The 22,491-nt window shown below is 36.4% G+C and overlaps 1 protein-coding gene across 5 annotated transcripts in view; it reads left to right on the top strand.

Annotated features, from left to right (window-relative positions):
* Window positions 1–22,491, top strand: part of LOC117332720 (septin-2-like) — a 59,078-nt gene that overhangs the window by 27,402 nt on the left and 9,185 nt on the right. For 4 of the 5 annotated variants that reach the window (XM_033891735.1, XM_033891734.1, XM_033891737.1 and 1 more), the window contains 4 exons: window positions 15,613–15,706; window positions 16,735–16,821; window positions 20,333–20,456; window positions 20,896–21,030. In XM_033891735.1, coding sequence (XP_033747626.1) covers window positions 15,613–15,706; window positions 16,735–16,821; window positions 20,333–20,456; window positions 20,896–21,030 — 440 coding nt within the window. Of the gene's footprint in view, window positions 1–9,486; window positions 9,755–15,612; window positions 15,707–16,734; window positions 16,822–20,332; window positions 20,457–20,895; window positions 21,031–22,491 lie in introns of those variants that run through there. The other variant, XM_033891736.1, reaches the window with a different exon arrangement.

Here is a 22,491-nt window from a genome sequence, read left to right as displayed (position 1 = left end):
CACAATCGCTCTAATAAAAAAATATTTTCATGAAAAGATAGCGTTTCTGATATGAATATTATTTTGTCCAAGTGTGTCAAAAGTTAAAATGTGCATGATGATTAATAGCTCTACCTGAGAATTGATGTTGCTTATAATTCTCACGTTTTCTTGAACAAATATTTATATAAAAAACATTATTGCCTATTCTATTTTTTATCCCTATTTATAAAAATGGTTTAATCCAGCTCCATTGATGGAGCAGCCCATTACATCATTTCAGGGGTGAATAGGTGCAAACAATATAGCAGGCATTTTTTTCACAATGCTTAGATACAAATGTTCATTCTTTTTTTTTCAATTGTGTATTTGATAAATGATATTGATCACAAGTTGTACAATACACTTTTGTTTGAGGGTAGTTTTATCAACATAAATTGTTAAACACAAAACAGTGCTTCAAATCAATACATCCCTTATCTTAAATGTTAGACATTTTCTGCATGGAATTCAATTTCCTCTCTCTTGAGTTTAAACAATTGGATAACATGTGCCTTTTAGGGAAAAATCAATAGTTTTATGATTCAGAAATTTAAGATTAGTTATAAAGTGCAAATTTATGAATTAAGAGGGAGAAAAAATTTGTATCGCGTGTAATAGTTGTTCTCAGTTTCTTTATGACTAAGTACACATTAGAAAGATGAGTTACAAAGTTGTATCAAGCAGAGATAATTGTGGGTTTTATTCGGTTGATTAAGATATCTCAATTTGAACGATCAATGATTGGTGTTACTTACTGTAGAAGAAACCAGAGCTTCATTTCTATGAAAATTTCAATAAGTCATATCAGTCTCAAAAGACCAACGTGAAAGGAAATCAAATAAATAAGTGGTCTTTATATGCAGGTTAATTCCCATTATCAGGTGGTCTCATCACACAGGTAGTTATGCACAAAATCAACAGACTTCGTTCATCGAAAATGTTTTTGATATCTGGTACTTTACAGTTTCGGTTTGTTATATAGTTGATCAATAAAGACAGGCGGTCACTATAGACAGGTAATTGTTTTAGACACATGGTCCTTGTGGTCAGACTTTTATTGACAGGTGGTTCTTATAAACACAAGGTCCTTATAAAGAGGTTGTCATAGACTTAATTAAGGTTTGGCTCTTTGCTAGTTTATCGCCCTTTAAACAGCAAGGGTCGTTTTGAGGTGGGATTTCCTTGTAGTAGTTGGTGACTACCTCACTGAACAAAATATGGGAGGAACCATAGATGGGCAGTCTGTACTAGTGAGCACATTGTCCTTTCTTATTAACCAGCTGAACATAGAAGACAATCTTCATAGACACTAGACATTATAGATATAGGCCGATGATCGTTATAGACAGGTTGAAGAGACAATAACCCCATATGTTAACTGGAGATTGCCAGCCCTAGATTTACTTATTAGTTCTATTATTCATGGAGTGGATGTCAGAATATATTTGCCTTTAAGGTTAATGCAATTTGTCTTGCAGTCTCTCTAGTTGCCATGGTTAAATGTCAATTAAAGGAACCAATCAGCATACAGATTGTAATTTGCTGCCCAAGCTGAAAGGTGGGATAAATGACCATGCAGTTGGCTCAGAATTAAGCTTATTCACCTCACTATTGAGATATATAGAGGGAATGGATTTTGTGGTAGAGATGTTTATAGTGTTTATAGCAGCTCTAAGGAAGAAAACTGATGGAGGGATGATGTAGGGAGATTGATGGAGAGATGGTGAGGGAAAGTGGTTGAGGATGGGATGATGAGGGAAAGAGGTGGAGGAGGGATGATGAGGGAAAGAGGTTGAGGGTAGGATGATGAGGAAAAGAGGTGGAGAAGGGATGATGAGGGAAAGAGGTGGAGGAGGGATGATGAGGGAAAGAGGTGGAGGAGGGATGATGAGGGAAAGAGGTGGAGAAGGGATGATGAGGGAAAGGTTGATGGAGAGATGATGAGGGAAAGAGGTTGAGGATGGGATGATGAGGGAAAGTGGTTGAGAGAGGAATGGTGAGGGAAAAGGGTGGAGGAGGGATGATGAGGGAAAGGTTGAAGGTGGGATGATGAGGTAAAGTGGTTGAGAGAGGATCAAATGACGAGGGAAAGTGTGGAGGAGGGATGATGAGGGAAAGGTTGGAGGTGGGATGATGAGGGAAAGTGGTTGAGAGAGGGATGATGAGGGAATGAAGTTGAGAAAAGGATGATGCGTGAAAGGTTGAGCGAGGGATCATATGGAAATGGGTTAGGCGAGGGAATCGGAGGAAGAGTTGAGGGAGAGAATGAGGAACGAGGTTGAGGGAGCAGAGATATGAGGAAAGAGGTTGAGGAGAGATTATGAGGGAAAGAGGTTGAGGGAGAGATTATGAGGGAAAGAGGTTGAGGATATGAGGTAGATTCAGAGAAGGTTTTGTGTTAAATACAAACATATCTATGGTCTTGCATATACAGGGTTCTAGTGATCTGATTTAGACAGATTTCTTGTTGACCAGTGTCCAATTTAGAGAGTAAATTATGTAAATAGCTGTTTAGAATTTTTTCCTCATTTAAAATAACTGGATTTTTTATTACCTCTATTTTGTATCTATATATAGGTTTTTCCTGTAAAGACACATACATTTTTTTAAACATACTCTTAGCTGCCAAGTTGTTAGGCGATACTTAAAGCCTGACAGGGAATGCTCAATTACAGGGCGATTTGTACCCATGGCTGATTTCTAGTATTTCGGTAAACGACAAAAAACAACAATAAACATTAGGCGTTGTTCACTTCAGCAGTAATGACACTTATCCATCTTTCAAATGGGGGTACTTCACAACAATTTATTTCTCCATTTTGATGTTTTTAATGGTTATGGGTCATTACGTTGAGACCAGCCCGTGGTTTGATTATGGACTGTGATACATCCAAGGTATGGAAAAATATCTACCTGTGTGTTTTTCACCTGTACAGAGATAGACATATGTCAACTACTGTTATATCTTAGTTGAACATACAAGACATCACAAAAGTATTTATCTGTATTCATAGTAGGTACATTTCAATATATGAAAACAGTCTAATTATCACGCTTGCCTTTTAAATTTCACAGAATCTACTTTGGGGAGGCTAATATAAATCTTAATTTTTTTCAATCCTCAGATAAGGAGTACCTGAAATCTATTAAGTATTTTTTTTTCTGGATAATTCATACTGAATTTATCTCTTTCCAAGATAGGGAGGTTGGAAAGTATGAGTAATATATAGAATTATAGAATTTTAGATCGAGTTGGATATAGATATACATTTTAATGATGTTAGAAAAATGCCCAGGGTATGATTGTATACCTCCGGGGCTGGATGGTACAACATGACTCACAAATAGAGTTGTGTATAGTTATTGGTTGTGTTTTACATAATGATAATGCCTTAGACATCTATCTCTTTTCTGCTTAGATATGAGTTGCATACATTCCTATCCTCCATATTTACAATGGAGACTCCCGATATATGACCCTAATTTTAGACAGAACAGCTGTTCAATGAAGCCTTTTTACAGCTCAAAATTTAAAAAATCAAATTGATGCAAAAGGGTCGAGCAGTTTCAGATAAATAGTTTTAAGTTTGTCTAAAGGAGATCTGTGAATGTACTTTTCTTAAGGCTTGAAAAATTGAACATGCACATTTTTTCAGTGGAAATTTAGAATGGAGTTGACCTAATTAACTCCATATTCTGTTAGTGCTGTTGACTATATATTAAGGCTCAAGTCTTCAAGAGTTATGTCCCTTAATTGACTGATGTTGCCTTAATTAGGACTTGGATAGAACCTACCGACAGAGACTAGGAAAAAAGTAAAGACTAGTTTTCTGACAAATTTTCCTGAATTTTTTTTACTGAAATAACTTCATCCTTAAACTCTTTTGACATTGTGTGTTCATATAATTTGTCATTTGTACCATTAGAAATAGGAAGGAGTAGTGAAAAATACCCTTTCAGCGGTCTAGGTCTTCGGACGAGCAACCTCTCACTTTCCGAGGGGACATCCTACCACACGGCTGAAGGGAAATCCCCGCTAGTCTGAGTTAGTAAGGTGACCTTATACTCTCTACATCCTACCACACGGCTGAAGGGAAATCCCCGCTAGTCTGAGTTAGTAAGGTGACCTTATACTCTCTACATCCTACCACTAGGCTGAAGGGAAATCCCCGCTAGTCTGAGTTAGTAAGGTGACCTTATACTCTCTACATCCTACCACTAGGCTGAAGGGAAATCCCCGCTAGTCTGAGTTAGTAAGGTGACCTTATACTCTCTACATCCTACCACAAGGCTGAAGGGAAATCCCCGCTAGTCTGAGTTAGTAAGGTGACCTTATACTCTCTACATCCTACCACACGGCTGAAGGGAAATCCCCGCTAGTCTGAGTTAGTAAGGTGACCTTATACTCTCTACATCCTACCACTAGGCTGAAGGGAAATCCCCGCTAGTCTGAGTTAGTAAGGTGACCTTATACTCTCTACATCCTACCCACTAGGCTGAAGGGAAATCCCCGCTAGTCTGAGTTAGTAAGGTGACCTTATACTCTCTACATCCTACCACAAGGCTGAAGGGAAATCCCCGCTAGTCTGAGTTAGTAAGGTGACCTTATACTCTCTACATCCTACCACAAGGCTGAAGGGAAATCCCCGCTAGTCTGAGTTAGTAAGGTGACCTTATACTCTCTACTTTTACACTACTCCCTCCTTCACAAAGTCTTCACCCCCAACCACAACCCAGGTTCTTTAGCTCCAAGGAAGCCTATCAATCTTCTATAGCTTTCACTTGGAGTTGTCAACAGCACCAAATCTGTAACAGAGTTAGGAGGAATGAAAAATACATACAGTATACAAATATATATTTACATATGTGTTAGTTTTTCTCTCTTAAGAAACAAAAATTGAAAAGAATACCACCTCATTAGAAGCTCGATCTTCACATGTACCTCAGGGATTTCACTTTTTTTTAATTTAAGGAAATAATGATTTATGATTTATTTGATTTTTGTAGGATATAACACACAAGCAGTGTACATGTGTATATATCCAAGTCTCAAATCGCTTTTTTTGACTGACTGATAGACCAATGTGGCAAAATTGTGGTCATAACAATTATATTAATGTAACTGACCATTGAATCATGTTGTCATTAATTCTGTCTGATATCACTGACGTTTATACTGGTCATCAAACCATTAATTTGTCCGGAATGTGTAAGGAACAGATCACGCACACGACAGTGACATTTTGATCTAACTGACCATCATCTGTGACTGGACATTATAAATATGTCCATGTTATGGCCAGACTGGTCAAAATTGTCCAGTTATGTTGTAATGATTCGAAGATCTAATCTCTCGGACCACTGGTCAGTATTGTCCACTCATGCTGTTAAGGACACCCCAGGGGTCATCTGGTCACTGGGAATGTAAATGTTCACTCAGCTTTGAAATTAGGGCCATTTCATCTATTGTACCGCAGAGGAGTTAAAGACTATTGACTATTAGAAGATTCCTGTGAGATTCCTATGAGAAAAGTCAGAAGATTTCAGTCAGAATCATCAGGAGATTCCCAGGAAAACTGTGAGTCGGGAGACTCTTGTGGGAAGATTTTTGAAAAATCAGGAGATTTCGATGCGATTCCCATGAGAATAGTCAGGAGACTTCTGTGAGATTTCCATGCGAAAATCTTTTCTGTGAGAATCCTTTGAGAAAAATGATGATACACATGAGAAACATTAGGAGAGTCCTATGAGAAACTTCATGAATTTCTTGTGAGAGACAGATTTTTCAGATTTGCGTTAACTTTCATAAAATTGAATTTTAGTGAATGTAAATTTTTAAGCTGGACTTTTTTCAAAGATTGGCTTTGAAACACCTGACTAGACATTTTATGGAGAATATAAGTTTTTTTTATGTATACAAGTTATGGTCAGAAAAAACAAGTAGACCTTGAAATTAGGGCAGCAGTGAAAGTATTGAATTTTGAATGGAGGATGTATGTATACATCCAGCTGACTATAATATGATAGATTTTTACGTTTTTTTCTTTGATGTTGAAATGAGCATCCCATTCATAGGTGACCTGGATCGGATTACAGCCAAGTCTGGATACCTGTGTCTTTTGGCGGTTCCTGAAGGAGCATCGTTTGTTTAGTGGGAGTGTCTATATAATAGCCATGCAGGGTATTGTTAAACATTCAGCTTGGTCCTGACTGAGTAGATATACATATATATATACACAGAAAGGTGTCACGGTCCAGTGATTTCTCAAGCAGCCGAGCGACCCAGTAGTTTAATCTTGTATCATCCGTCTCCTCACCTGGGCTAAGGACTAACGAGATATCGTGTACAGGTGAAAGTAGGCAATTAATGCTTATTTGTTGTGGACAAACCTGTGATGGACAATTGAAGGCTGTCATATAAAAACCTGTGGTGAAAAGTTTTCAAAAATGTTTCAATGAAACATTCAAAGTACTGACGAGTTCACACATGTAACTTGTGAAAATACGACAAATTGAATTTCAAATGTGAAATACATTACTGGTTACCGCGGAAACAGGATACATTAGCTAGAAAGTATGTGTGTTTGTGTATATATGTAAGTGTCGGTTTCACAAACTGGAAGAAATAGTAGTGGATTTCAAAGTTTCGTTGGATTTCAAAAAAGATTGAATACTATAGTGCTCCGGGAATAACATTCGTACAGCAATATCAGATTTGAAGTAAAAAAGTGAAAATTAAGACGTTTGCCTGGAGGACAAATTACATACTTTGTGAGTCATTGCTAATTTTGTTCCTGAATGTGCTTTAGGAATTTGAACCTGGATGTATGTTTATACTGAAGTTTGACATTAGTTTTCATTGGACTGGAAAGATTAGCTGTGAAACAATTTAACGCTCTGTGGAATTATAGAGTTTGTGATGATGACAGCAGAGTATTTTCTATATGACAGCATTGTATCCACCATTTCTAAAGATGACAGTGTTGAAAAGTGGAATTTGTTAAGAAAACAATGAAAAATTGTGAAGAGGCTAGCTTTAGAGACAGTCATATCTAACAATCAAAATCTGAAAGTATGAATTTTTAAAAATGTGAAATTTTGAAACGAATCTTCGGAGGATTTATGAAACACACAAAATGGCTGATTCTGAGACAGCTAACAACCGTAAGATTGCACCTCCTTTGAAATTTTCCTCTATGACAAAAAACAATTCTTTTACTGCCTTTTCAACATCATCCTCAAATTCAAAGCCTCGACTTTTAACTGCACCGAAGTCACTCGGGTCATTTAGGGCTCCAAGGTCTTTGGCTTCTTCAAGATCAACAGGATCTGCCCCATCATTTTCAAAATTCCAGGTGGATGATACTGTGAAGAAAAAAATTGGATTGTTCGCAAACTTATCAAAACCAGGGGCAGATAGTTCAAATGATTTAGAAATTTTAAAACAACCGAACAATTTATCATATTCTGAAGGAAAACCTATTCAAAATGGACCTTCATCATCTGATTTCTCTTCCCCAAGGCCATCGTCATCATGGTTAAAAAGGCCAAGCTCACAACCATCACTTCAACATATCAACTCTAACCCTCAGTTTTCAGCTGACATTTGGAGTAAAAAGTCGTCAGTCAGTGACCTTCAAACTGACCTTGGATCATCTACAAGGTCAGGACCCAAAATTGGAACTAGTAAACAAAATATACAAGGCAAAGGTTTAGATATTGAGACACAGACTGTCACATCAGCACTATCTGGAAATAAGTCTAGTGTGGGGATTACATTGAATACCAGCAGTGTTGATCAGAATCAAAATATAAAAGGGTTATCTCCCTTGGAAGATGTCACCAAATTGTCAAAAAGTGCGGAGACGTGTTCAAGTGATTGTGTTGTGTCTGAGGATTCTTCTCTTAACAGTAAATTTAAGACGGATTTACCAGCACAATCGACAGAGGTCCCAACAAGTAACATTTTATCAAAGACAACAGATATCTCTGAAGAACATGGCAAGGGACATAACTCTGGATTACCAACCAGCAGCATTTGTGAAAATACAACTGAGTCATTGAAGGTTATTGCAGCAGAAAGTAAGAGTGATGAGGATTTTGAAAATAGTACCAGGAAGGGCGAGGATCCTGTTGATAAATCAGAGGGTTTAAAATCTAGTGAGGCAGATAGGCCCACAGAGACATTTACAAGTTCTGCTGTTCTGATATTGTCGACTGGGCAGACGGAAACTCAAACAGACCAGGATTCATCACTCCAGGTTGAACATATAGAGCCAGATATATCTCAAAAACAGGAAGAAATGAAAGTAAGTCCAAACTACTCCATTCCACAACAGAACAATTTGGAACTGTCGACTTCATCACTTCCAAGTAAAGACAACACTGATATCATACCACAGGAGTCTTTTTGTAAAGAGCAGAGTCAATCGGCAGCCGATAGGTCATCATTCCAGGAAAATGTAAAAACCAAAATGTTACAACCTTCCTGTCAGACAAAATCTGAAACATGTGTTGAGGAATCATCATTTTCAAAACCAGTTGAAATACCCAAGGCTATTTCTGAAGGCAAAAACTTGGAACCAATTTTTCAGACACAGGGCATAACGATACGAAATTCATCTCCTATAAAGCCAGTGGAAATCAGACCACTAAAATCATCTTTGAAAAAGAAAGCTGGAAATGTATCGTATTCAAAAAGAGAAAATAAAGACAAAGAAGCTACAAGAAAATGTGAACGGAATTTCATTAAAATGGACAATAAGGTATTGTGTGACTCGCCTGATGTGAAGACGAAGGAGGAGGCTTCAGACCTCGTGAAGAGGAAGGAGGAGGCTTTGGACCTCGTGAAGAGGAAGGTTGAGGCTTCGGACCTTGTGAAGAGGAAGGATGAGGCTTCGGACCTGGTGAAGAGGAAAGATGAGGCTTCGGACCTCGTGAAGAGGAAGGATCAGGCTTCGGACCTCTATTTAAAAAACGGCTCCGAGTGTGATGATCCTGTGATCAAAGATGTGACGAAAACCAAGTCATATTCAGATAGTATAGAACAACCTTCACCTTTATCGTCGACAAAACAACCTTCACCTTTAGTGTCAACAGAACAATCTTCACCTTTATTGTCGAGAGAACAACCATCCCCTTTATCGTTGACTCCAAACTATCAAGACACAGAACGTGGCATTTCATTACTCGGTACATCAAAAAGTTTATTCCCAGAACCAATGACGCTTAGTATGAATTTAACTGGAAATGAAGGCAATAAAAAGGAAGAAAATGATGAAGATGAAAAAGACGAAGGATTATCATTTAGTATGTCATCAACATCATCATTTATGAAAGGAAGTGATGATGCAATGTCCGACATGACCATTTCTCCTCCGATTTCTCCTTTTAATAGTCCAATTCATAAAAATATGGCGACATTTGTGACATCCACGCCAAAATCTTTCATAAAATCACCAGGCGATGCTCAAGAGGAACGAAGGCATTCACTACCAAATGTGGATTCTAGCTTATTGGAAAATTCCTCCCTGAAATATTCATTGGTTGACATAGACCTCACTAACTCTTCAGAGAGAAAATGTCAAAGGGGGAATTAAAATCTCCAAATGTGACAAAATCGTTGTCATTTTCATCTGGAACCCCACTAGCTGAGGCCTTATCACTGCCGAAACCCAGTCCCCGAAGGAAACCAAAGGTTTCCCGACGCATGTCCCAGAAACTCATACGAATGGTAACTAAGTGCATTTCATTCTAAGTACTTCCTTGATATTACTAAGTTCATATAATGTTTTAGGTTGTAATTATCAGTATGTTATGGGGGTGGGAGATATCATTACAGACTGGTGATTATTATGCCATACTTTTCTGCATATAAGCCTCTGATCACAAATGAGCCCCCTTCTTCATTTTTCCAGAATCATCAATTTTAAGATAGTTGGCTAAAAGTGGTAAAAATACATTTAAGCCCTCCTTAAATTTTAATACTGAACTTTTACTACAGGAGAAGGGGTTTATTTGCGGATAAAATCTGCACTTAAATTGTACATTATAGAAGGGGGCTTATTTTAGGATGAATATGACACTGAATGTTTACACTAGGAGAGGGATATTTGAGGATGCTTAACATATTTAACTTTTACACTAGAAGGGGAGGGGGCTTATTTGAGGATGAATATGGTACTAAATTTTTCCTCCAAGACGAGGTTATCTGAGGCCAAATATGGTATTAAACTTTTACACTACAGGAGGAGGTTTAATTGAGGATAAATACGGTACTGAATTTTTACACCAGGAGGGAGGGGGCTTATTTGAGGATAAATATGGTACTAAATTTTTACACCAGGAGGGAGGGGGCTTATTTGAGGATAAATATGATAGTTTATACTGTAAAGACTCCAGAGGTTTGTTATATTTCAGAATCTAATTAATATATTTACATGTTGATGTGTTTAACAAGCATAATCGGGAAACAGAAGGGACCTTTTTAATACAGGTGTACGTATCTAATTTACATATCTATGGTGTTAAATTTAATCTTTTTTTTTTTTTTTTACAATAATGTCACTAGATTTAAATTTTGAATTGCTTTAGAATTGATGCCTGTTTTCATAAAATATGCATATGCATGAAACAAAATAGCCTATTATGTCTTAAAACTTCTGGGTTGTAATGAGCTTCACAGAAAAACTGCAACACATTTCTCTCGTAAATTTAGGTTCTAATCTAATCACGAAAAATGATAATATGAGATTTTCAGAACTTCTGTGCATATAAGGGAATCATGCACATAAACAATCAGTTTTTAATGTTGAAACTTTTTTATTACGACCTTTTTGTTTAAGAGTTATTAAGTGGACTTTTCTGAAAAATTCCTGAATTATTTCTGTTTAACTATATAACCATAAACTTAGAAGAGTTATTAAATAAACTGTCAGGAAAGTTTTAAGTGATTTACAGCTGCCAATTTAAAAAAAGACTACTTAAAAATAGGCTTTTACACAGTCATAGCCTCAATTTACTAAAATGTGTAAACTAAGCGGCCCAGTTTCCACCCGAGTGGTATAATACGGTATATTGTATATTGTTACTCTGTGTGTCATTGAGAATGTTCAAGGTGCCCTACTAAATATTTCATTACAAAGGACCTAAACAGAAATACTTATCACCTGTACTGGGTGGACAGGTGTGTAACGAAGAATACACAGGTAAATATTTTCACAAAAATTTACATCATCAAAACAGTGATAAATCTTCTTTGACTAATGACACCCTTTGCCCCCTAAAATAAGAAGTAACCTGATCCAGATTTATTGATGGAAGAGTTCAAAATCATTCAAAAAGGATGTCAAAATTAACATTTTTATAGGCTGCTTTAAAAGCAGGTAGGGATTAAATCTTGATAATCTTACTAATTTTAGAAATGACAGGTAAATTATATACCTGTGATATTAACGAGATTTTCACCCATTTTTCCTAAAACGTCCCACTCGATTTTGTTTTCATGATAATGTATTCTCTACAAGATTTAAAGATTTGTGTTACAGAAATCTCCGTATACAATCTTAAACCTTTTGTGGTGTAGACATCTAATTGTTAATCTTTGCTGTGTTAATGGGTGTTTATTTCTGAAAGTACAATACTTAAATCTAAAAGTTAGGTGGTTAAGGACCGAGATGGTTATCAATGTTTTTAGATAGTTATCAATGTCACAAGCTTAATCATCAACAAAGTGAGTAATACAAAAGTAAGACTAAGAGTACAGAGTAGCTTTTCATTAGTATACAATGTACATTGTGTGAGTCCCTGTTGTACAGTGTACATTGTGTGAGTCCCTGTTGTACAGTGTACATTGTGTGAGTCCCTGTTGTACAGTGTACATTGTGTGAGTCCCTGTTGTACAGTGTACAATGTGCCAGCCAGTCCATATTGTACAGTGTACACCAACTTGGCATACTTTGTTTGGGTGTACATTGAGTGTATGTACATTGTTGATGTGTGTACATTGAGTAGATGTACATTGTGTGAGTGTACATCAGGTTGGTATGCATTGTTTGAGTGTACATTGTATGTGTGTACATAGTGTGTGTATACAATGTATGTGTGTCCATTGTATGTGTGTACATTGTATAAATGTACATTGTAAGAGTGTTTATTGTATGTGTGTACATTTTATGTGTGTACATTGTATGTGTATACATTTTATGTGTGTACATTGTATGTGTATACATTTTATGTGTGTACATTTTATGTGTACATTTTATGTGTGTATACATTTTATGTGTGTACATTTTATGTGTGTACATTGTGTGTGTATACATTTTATGTGTGTACATTGTATGTGTGTACATTGTATGTGTATATATTGTGTGTGTACATTGTATGTGTGTACATTGTATGTGTATACATTTGATGTGTGTACATTGTATGTGCATGTACATTGTGTGTGTATACATTTTATGTGTGTACATTGTATGTGTGTACATTGTTTGTGTATACATTGTGTGTACATTGTGAGAGTGTACATTGTATGTGTGTACATTTGTACATTGTTTCTGCTGTGTATATTATATAAGTATATGTTGTATCAGTTGAACATTTCATCAGTGTACATTATATGGGTGTACATTTGTACATTGTTTCTGCTAGTTTACAGTATTTACCAGTATACAAGTTGTGTCAGCATATCTTTTGTAGCAGTGTATAGAATATCTTCTCTGACTGTATATGAATATTTCCTGTGCAAGAAAAAAAAATACAAGGGAGACTTGACAATACTAGGAAGAATACCAGACTTTCAGTCAGTGCCCTGCCAATGGTGATGGATAGAAAAATAAGGATAAATATTCTTTGTCAGTGACCCACACCAAAATAAACGCTGACTGTGCAACTCTGTCTACAATAAATTAGAAGTCTTCTGGGCCCCATATTTACCGATCCAGTTCTAAAGCAATGGTTCCGATCCAGTTCTAAAGCAATGGTTCCGTGCCAATTTGGCAAGAGATGCTGATAAAAATCAATAGGACCAAAACTATCTTGGCATCAGGATGTTCCTACATAAAAAACCAAATGACCATGGTTCTAGTAGTCTGGACCTTCAGAGGTTTATTGGACATGACAAAATAAACATGAGCAGTATATGTTAGGTTGAAGATGTATTTATGTCAGGAAGACTTTTCAAATGTAAGGATATGTTAGACTTCAAAGTTTTTTGAAGGCAAATCACTTGGTCAAGTGGACTTGTTTTGTCACTTGAGTGTGATGTTGATGTTTATAGCAGTATATTACTAATCCATATATATAGATCCATGACTGGTAATAAGTCCACCCATGTCTGGTAATAAGCCTGACCATGTCTGGTAATAAGCCCACCCATGTCTTGTAATAAGCCCTCCAATGTCTGGTAATAAGCCCTCCAATGTCTGGTAATAAGACCACCCATGTCTGGTAATAAGCCCTCCAATGTCTGGTAATAAGCCCACCCATGTCTGGGAAGAAGCCCGCACATGACCTGTAATAATCTCACACATCAATGGTATTAAGACCACCCATGTCTGGTAATAAGTCCACCCATGACCTGTAATAATCCCACACATCAATGGTATTAAGACCACACATGTCTGGTAATAAGTCCACCCATGACCTGTAATAAGCCCACACATCAATGGTATTAAGACCACACATCAATGGTATTAAGACCACACATGTCTGGTAATAAGTCCACCCATGTCTGGGAAGAAGCCCGCACATGACCTGTAATAATCCCACACATCAATGGTATTAAGACCACACATGTCTGGTAATAAGCCCACCCATGACCTGTAATAATCCCACACATCAATGGTATTAAGACCACACATGTCTGGTAATAAGCCCACCCATGACCTGTAATAATCCCACACATCAATGGTATTAAGACCACACATGTCTGGTAATAAGTCCACCCATGTCTGGGAAGAAGCCCGCACATGACCTGTAATAATCCCACACATCAATGGTATTAAGACCACACATGTCTGGTAATAAGTCCACCCATGTCTGGTAATAAGTCCACCCATGTCTGGGAAGAAGCCCGCACATGACCTGTAATAATCCCACACATCAATGGTATTAAGCCCACCCATGTCTGGTAATAAGTCCACCCATGACCTGTAATAAGCCCACACATCAATGGTATTAAGTCCACCCATGTCTGGTAATAAGTCCACCCATGTCTGGGAAGAAGCCTGCACATGACCTGTAATAAGCCCACACATCAATGGTATTAAGCCCACCCATGTCTGGTAATAAGTCCACCCATGACCTGTAATAAGCCCACACATGACTGGTATTATAAGCCTGCCCATGTCTGGTATTAAGCCCATCCATGTTTTGCTGAGTGTCAGATTTACTGCACATCGTCCTCAGTGTCATATTTCCTGGACATCATCCTGAATGTAAAATTTTCGGGATATGTCCTGAGATTCAGATTTCCTGGACATTGCCCTGTTTGATTTTTTTGTCATTAAATATTAATTATATAATTATCTTTAGATAGATATGCATTCTGGGTTTGTTTGTTGTGTAACAAAAACAATCAAAGACAACCATCTGTTGTAAACCAATAAAACCTTACCACCCTTCAGGTGTTCAATAGACTGGTCTGGTATATTCTTAGACAGATAGCAGAGTTCATCATTGTATAATTATAGGGTGGAATGTAGATTTGAGTTCAAACTCTTCCTGTTACATCTTAAATATTTCAAATGTTATTGACAGATTTTTAAAAAAAAACTGTTAGTCAGGAAGTTTTTTTAAGTGTTTTTAACCCTATTACTGCCTGATTAACCACATAATTCGCACTATGGAGGATTTGGAAGTTATTCCTGAGGTGAAGTCATGAATTTATTATCATTTTTTATCTCAACTTTAAGTGTCATAGATCTTAATTGAGACTGTAAGGACAGATTTTTGGCTTTATCATAAATCGGTTGGCTGAATTTTACTGAATAATTTAAATCATATGAAGTCAGTGAATGAAGATTTGAATTAATTAGAAAACGATATTCCTTGAATCCCTTTTTTTAAATATATTGGCAGTTTTACAATTTTAATGTTTTCTTAATCAAACACAAGTCATAAATATATTATGTACAGTATATATTGAGATTATTTATTGAAAACCAGTAAATTTAGCAAAATTATGGAATTTTTAAAGACAGGAAATATTTTCCTCAACTCAGTGAAATTTTCTTATAAATGGTTAAAGAATTTTATTGAGGTTAATGCAAGCACATTTTGTTGTTTTTTGTTTAGTTTTGCCCGTCATGTATTTAAACTCTTTACATTTTTCTGATAAATTAAGCAAGGTAAATTTTGAAATAGGGAAGGCTTGATATATACAACGTATGACATAATTGAAACCCTAATTTTGGAACCATTCCCATCCAACACCAACAGAGGTCTTCAAATGCTGCAGCCATATAAATCATTAAACTCACATTCAGGTGATTTTTAAACATTTTCTGTGAAGAGTGACCAGTCATTTCCAGATTTTATAAGGACTATATTGGTGTGACCCACTTTACTGACCAAGATTTTAACATTTTTCAGGATGACGATGAGTTTATCGGATTTGCCACGCTACCGGACCAGGTCCATAGGAAGGCAGTCAAGCGAGGTTTTGAGTTCGGACTTATGGTAGTCGGTAGGTATAATTATATGTGTGTCCCGCTGGTTTAGGCTAGAGATGCGTGTGTGTTAATAATCTGACGAGGTGACATACATGTTCGTTTGACCACATCTTTGTAAATAAAAAAGTATATCAACATTTATGTCACATGAATAGAGTGTTTTAAAATAACACCATTTAAAAGTAGTGTAATCTTTAATAATGATAATTATATGTTGGGTGCTTACTCCCTTAACCCCATTTGACCTCTATCTAGAGTTCATGACCTTTAACCCAACCTATGAGATCAAAAAAGTAATGAAAGAATTATAAAAAAGACAGCACCTTTTCATACCTTTCAAGGGAGTTCACCAAACACATGCAACTAGTTGTATCCTCCTAGGACTCCTCAGGGGTGATAATTTAGAGTTTATACCTGGGAAATGAACCAAAAAAACTGATATAATTTCAAAATCTGGATGGGGAGGTCCAGTTGGCCCATACTTTGATAAATCTTATAAATTTCAATATTGGATTCCAGAATAATGGCAAGTACATGTCACTATTTGAATGAATGAACAAGTTATGGCAGAACTCAGGTATTTAAGTCCACCATCAGTTTCTATTACCGTATCTGCATATTATCATTTAACAATATGGCTGATCTATTTATAAAACAGTAACCTAGCCTTTCCTCCTGTATCAAGTCTACAGTGTATATTTGCGATTCATACATGTACTATATCTAGCTTGATTTACAGAATCAAGACAGATTACATTTTGTCAGAATTTGCTATATATAGACGTATCAGGTTAAGCGAAATATCACCAAATGATTGAATTAATACAAAGATATGTTCTAATATTTCCCTTTGTCAGGGTTCAACGAGATCAGTTTTCACTGTAGTCATGCTTACAGGTTTAATGTGAATTCAGAATAACAGCTATAAGGTGATACGATTCTGTTTGTCATATCATTATGATGCAGAAGCATTGCATATGATACGAATTAGGATATGTGATTCTCATATTACTTACTTTACCTGTATTTTATCTGGTTACAGGTGAGACAGGGCTGGGGAAGTCGACACTTATAAACAGCCTCTTTCTGACAGACCTGTACAAGGACAGAAAGATACCCAATGTGGAGGGTAAGCCAGTAAATATATCTCATGATTTTATACCTCAGTTATCTCCCTTGAATTTTTTTTTTCTGTGCAAGAACGTTACCTTTCTTATGTGTTAATTCTTAAAACAAAAAATTCAATTTTTGGTCACTTTTAAATTTATTGTTGTGAGTGAATATCTCGCTTGCTGTTTATCTACAATTATTTATATACCTCCATTTAACTCCTCTTTTGTTGCTTTTTGTTTTATTTTTCGCCTGTTGTTTTTTTTTGTCGAGCTAGAGAAGTCTGTTATCAGACGGATGTAATAGTAGAAAACTAAAACACCCCAAAAGACTAACTGGAATTATAATCAGTTTTAAAGACATCACCAAATTAATCAAATCGACTTCATTTTCACCTGACCCCTTCTTGTCATATAAATAATGGGACCAGTTGCTATGTCCCCAACCCTTTAGCTCACTGTGGCTTGATACATTCCTATATGTCCCAGAATAATTGAGGGGTCCGACCCAGGGGTTATTTATTCATTATAGGTCATAGGAATATGTGGAGTCCCTATGCTTTAGCTAACATATACTATAATACTATGGATACAGTGAATTAAACTAGTTAGTGAATATGTAGTTTCATACTTAGTGACTATCTAGTTACATATTTAGTGACTATCTAGTTACATATTTAGTGACTATCTAGTTACATATTTAGTGACTATCTAGTTACATATTTAGTGACTATCTAGTTATATATTTAATGACTATCTAGTTTCATATTTAGTGACTATCTAGTTTCATATTTAGTGACTATCTAGTTTCATATTTAGTGACTATCTAGTTATATATTTAGTGACTATCTAGTTACATATTTAGTGACTATCCAGTTACATATTTAATGACTATCTAGTTACATATTTAATGACTATCTAGTTATATATTTAGTGACTATCTAGTTATATATTTAGTGACTATCTAGTTATATATTTAGTGACTATCTAGTTACATATTTAGTGACTATCTAGTTATATATTTAGTGACTATCTAGTTACATATTTAGTGACTATCTAGTTACATATTTAGTGATATCTAGTTATATATTTAATGACTATCTAGGTACATATTTAGTGACTATCTAGTTACATATTTTGTGACTAGTTTCATATTTAGTGACTATCTAGTAAGCCCACCATCATCAGATGGTGGGCTATTCAAATCGCCCTGCGTCCGTGGTCTGTCGTCCGTCCGTCCGTCCGTCCGTCCGTCCCTCCGTCCCTCCGTCCGTAAACAATTCTTGTTATCGCTATTTCTCAGAAAGTACTGAAGGGATCTTTCTCAAATTTCATATGTAGGTTCCCCTTGGTGCCTAGTTATGCATATTGCGTTTTGAGACCAATCTGAAAACAACATGGCCGACAGGCAGCCATCTTGGATTTTGACAATTGAAGTTTGTTATCGCTATTTCTGAGAAAGTACTGAAGGGATCTTTCTCAAATTTCATATGAAGGTTCCCCTTGGTGCCTAGTTATGCATATTGCGTTTTGAGACCAATTTGAAAACAACAGGGCCGACAGGCAGCCATCTTGGATTTTGACAATTGAAGTTTGTTATCGCTATTTCTGAGAAAGTACTGAAGGGATCTTTCTCAAATTTCATATGAAGGTTCCCCTTGGTGCTTAGTTATGCATATTGCGTTTTGAGACCAATCGGATAACAACATGGCCGACAGGCAGCCATCTTGGATTTTGACAATTGAAGTTTGTTATCGCTATTTCTGAGAAAGTACTGAAGGGATCTTTCTCAAATTTCATATGTAGGTTCCCCTTGGTGCATAGTTATGCATATTGCGTTTTGAGACTAATCTGAAAACAACATGGCCGACAGGCAGCCATCTTGGATTTTGACAATTGAAGTTTGTTATCGCTATTTCTGAGAAAGTACTGAAGGGATCTTTCTCAAATTTCATATGAAGGTTCCCCTTGGTGCCTAGTTATGCATATTGCGTTTTGAGACCAATCTGAAAACAACATGGCCGACAGGCAGCCATCTTGGATTTTGACAATTGAAGTTTGTTATCGCTATTTCTGAGAAAGTACTGAATGGATCTTTCTCAAATTTCATATGTAAGTTTCCCTTGGTGCCTAGTTATGCATATTGCGTTTTGAGACCAATCGGAAAACAACATGGCCGACAGGCAGCCATCTTGGATTTTGACAATTGAAGTTTGTTATCACTATTTCTGAGAAAGTACTGAATGGATCTTTCTGAAATTTTATGTGTAGGTTCCCCTTGGTGCCTAGTTATGCATATTGCGTTTTGAGACCAATCAGAAAACAACATGGTCGACAGGCAGCCATCTTGGATTTTGTCAATTGAAGTTTGTTATCACTATTTCTGAGAAAGTACTGAAGGGATCTTTCTGAAATTTCATATGTAAGTTTCCCTTGGTGCCTAGTTATGCATGTTGCATTTTGAGACCAATCTGAAAATAACATGGCCGACAGGCAGCCATCTTGGATTTTGACAATTGAAGTTTGTTATCGCTATTTCTGAGAAAGTACTGAAGGGATCTTTCTCAAATTTCAAATGGAGGTTCCCCTTGGTGCCTCGTTATGCTTATTGCATTTTGAGATCAATTGGAAAACAATATGGCCGACAGACCGCCATCTTGGATTTTGACAATTGAAGTTTGTTATCTCTATTTCTCAAAGTACTGAATGGATCTTTCTCAAATTTCATAAATAGGTTCCCCTTGGTCCCTTGTATTGCATTTTTGGACCAGTCTGTCCTGAAAACAACCTGGCAAACAAACAGCCATTATCGTTAAATCTCAAATTTCTTATATAGCCAGGATTCCCTTGTTTGAAAAGTACTGGAGGGATGTCTCAATTTGCACAGATTAGTAAAATGAAGGGAAAAGTAGAGAAAAGATCAATCTGACATGGAACCTATGAAGATCATTCAATGGTGGGCGCCAAGATCCCTCTGGGATCTCTTGTTATATATTTAGTGACTATCTAGTTACATATTTTGTGACTAGTTACATATTTAATGACTATCTAGTTACATATTTAATGACTATCTAGTTACATATTTAGTGACTATCTAGTTACATATTTTGTGACTAGTTTCATATTTAGTGACTATCTAGTTACATATTTAGTGACTATCTAGTTATATATTTAGTGACTATCTAGTTTCATATTTAATGACTATCTAGTTATATATTTAGTGACTATCTAGTTATATATTTAGTGACTATCTAGTTACATATTTAATGACTATCTAGTTACATATTTAATGACTATCTAGTTACATATTTAATGACTATCTAGTTATATATTTAGTGACTATCTAGTTATATATTTAGTGACTATCTAGTTACATATTTAGTGACTATCTAGTTATATATTTAGTGACTAGTTACATATTTAGTGACTATCTAGTTACATATTTAGTGACTATCTAGTTTAATATTACAGATTTTATACTATGGTTAGTATCAATGCCTGTGTGGATTTACATCTTCATGATAATTACAGAAACCGTCAAGAAGACTGTCCAGATCGAGAAGAAGCAACTCGAGATTGAAGAGCGCGGAGTCAAACTACGTCTCACCATTGTCGATACACCAGGGTTCAACGACTCGGTCAATGGAGAGGAGAAGTGAGTTCAGGGCTTATCTTTAAACGTCATAGTTCAAGTATTACGATGGTCACAGTTCAGATATGACATAAGATGATCATAGTTAAAAATGATATGCAGTTCTTTTGCAAATAGTCAAAGATTAAAGGTAATTAACATATGAAGGTCACAGGTTTAATGTAACACACGAATTCAAAGGTTGTAGTTCAAAGCTGGTGACATCAAAGGTCACATGAAGGTGATTCCTGAGATGTTCCTAGAAACTAGCAATTGAGACAAATATTGAAGTTGTTTGCTGATCCATTCTCTTTTAAATTCTTCCTTTGGTTTTCTTTGGACCATTGCAATAACTTTAAACATATCACTTGAAGCAAAGATGAAGGATTTAGTCATTGTTTATGAGACATCTGCAGTAATTGGAGTTTTCCAGAATTTACCTTTCATTTTTTCTGATTTCTAGCTGGACACCAATTATACATTATATTGACAATCAGTTTGACCAATACTACCAGGCAGAGAGTGGACTCAACCGTAAAAACATCCAGGACACTCGTGTCCACTGCTGCCTGTACTTCATATCTCCCTACGGACATGGGTAAGTACTGGACAGTCAGCAAACTGGACGATAGAAGATGGTAGAACTTACCTACATGACTAGTCCCCTACCGGAGAAACTGGGGCGGAATTTAGGTTTTCTACTGAAACAATATCAATAGAAATCATACAGGAAATATTTACATTTTATCTAAAAATACCTTATCACACTCCAGCACTTTCACGCTCACTCTTACAACCTCTAACAAGCACATAAAGTTCAAAATAAAGGTTCAGCACATCAGGGTCACGGCATGGTCACAAAGTACAAGTGTTCCTCGGAATAGGATTGACTACATGAAAGTAGAACTGTGGCACAGCAATATCCTATGTACATCCCGCGGGCACGTCACCGAGGGTGACAAGCACCACAAGTGTGTGTCTCTTTCCATAAACTTTCTCTCAAGTGCAAGTATGTATATATTTCCTAGCTGACCAGCTAGGTGTTACACATTCATCACTAATATGAAAGTAGGCTGGTAGACCAAAATATGAGTCTGGCTCAAAGATTAACTTCAGTCCTAGGGTTGACTGCTACTCCTATGAAGGTGTCCGACACTTTATCACTAATATAGCCCTTCACCTCTGGTCCATGTCTGTTACTGAAGGATCCTGACAGGTACAATGAGTCCACTTCATGATGGAAAGTTTCAAATTTCATACAAAACACATGACAGTTTCTCACCTAAAATTAGTGTTGGAAATCACTCGTTAATCCATGGTTTGATCATCACTGAACTCAAGTGACTGATGATCGACTAACGAACAATAATGAATGAGGTTCGAAATTATAAAAGACAAAAGAGTGATAAACAATTAGCGAAATAATTCTTCTTGGTTGTTTTAAAGTCATTTTTGTTACCTTAAATAAAAAAACTCTTCGTCTGCCTGGTATGTTTGTACTTAATGCCAATGATTGTCAGCATCCTAGCTGCTTTATTCCGTGGGAGATATTGATCAAACTTCACACGAGATAAAGGACCATAATATCATGAATAAGTTTAAGTGACAGGTTTGTTTTCCCTGGTCAGGGGACATATATTGCTTTAGCAATACCCGCTATACTTGTTGTAATAAACATATATCTTTTAGCAGCGAAACATGAGCATGAATTGGGGGGGGAGGTAATGTAGACTATATTTGACCCGCTACCTCCCCCCCCAATTCATGCTCATGAGCTAGTTTTAATGTTTTAATGTAAAAATATCCTAATCCGAAAAGGGGGGGGGGGGGTCCTAAAAAGAAACAAATTAGTGAATTAATGTGATTATTGTATAAAAGATGGCCCGACTACAGGTATTCACAACACAGCCATTGTCACCACATACCTTACCTGTATGTGCACTTTCACTCTATCCACACATGAATTTGTGCCATACAGCCCTGTGTACACAATGAACAAGCAAAACTAAGCTGTCACAAACATACTTATAAATATGTGATCATGACATATATAATCAAA

The sequence above is a fragment of the Pecten maximus genome, chromosome 8, assembly GCF_902652985.1.
Source record: "Pecten maximus chromosome 8, xPecMax1.1, whole genome shotgun sequence".
NCBI lineage: Eukaryota > Metazoa > Mollusca > Bivalvia > Pectinida > Pectinidae > Pecten > Pecten maximus.
The sequence above is the reverse complement of the archived record's forward strand: the minus strand, read 5'-3'. Positions and strand labels throughout refer to the sequence as shown.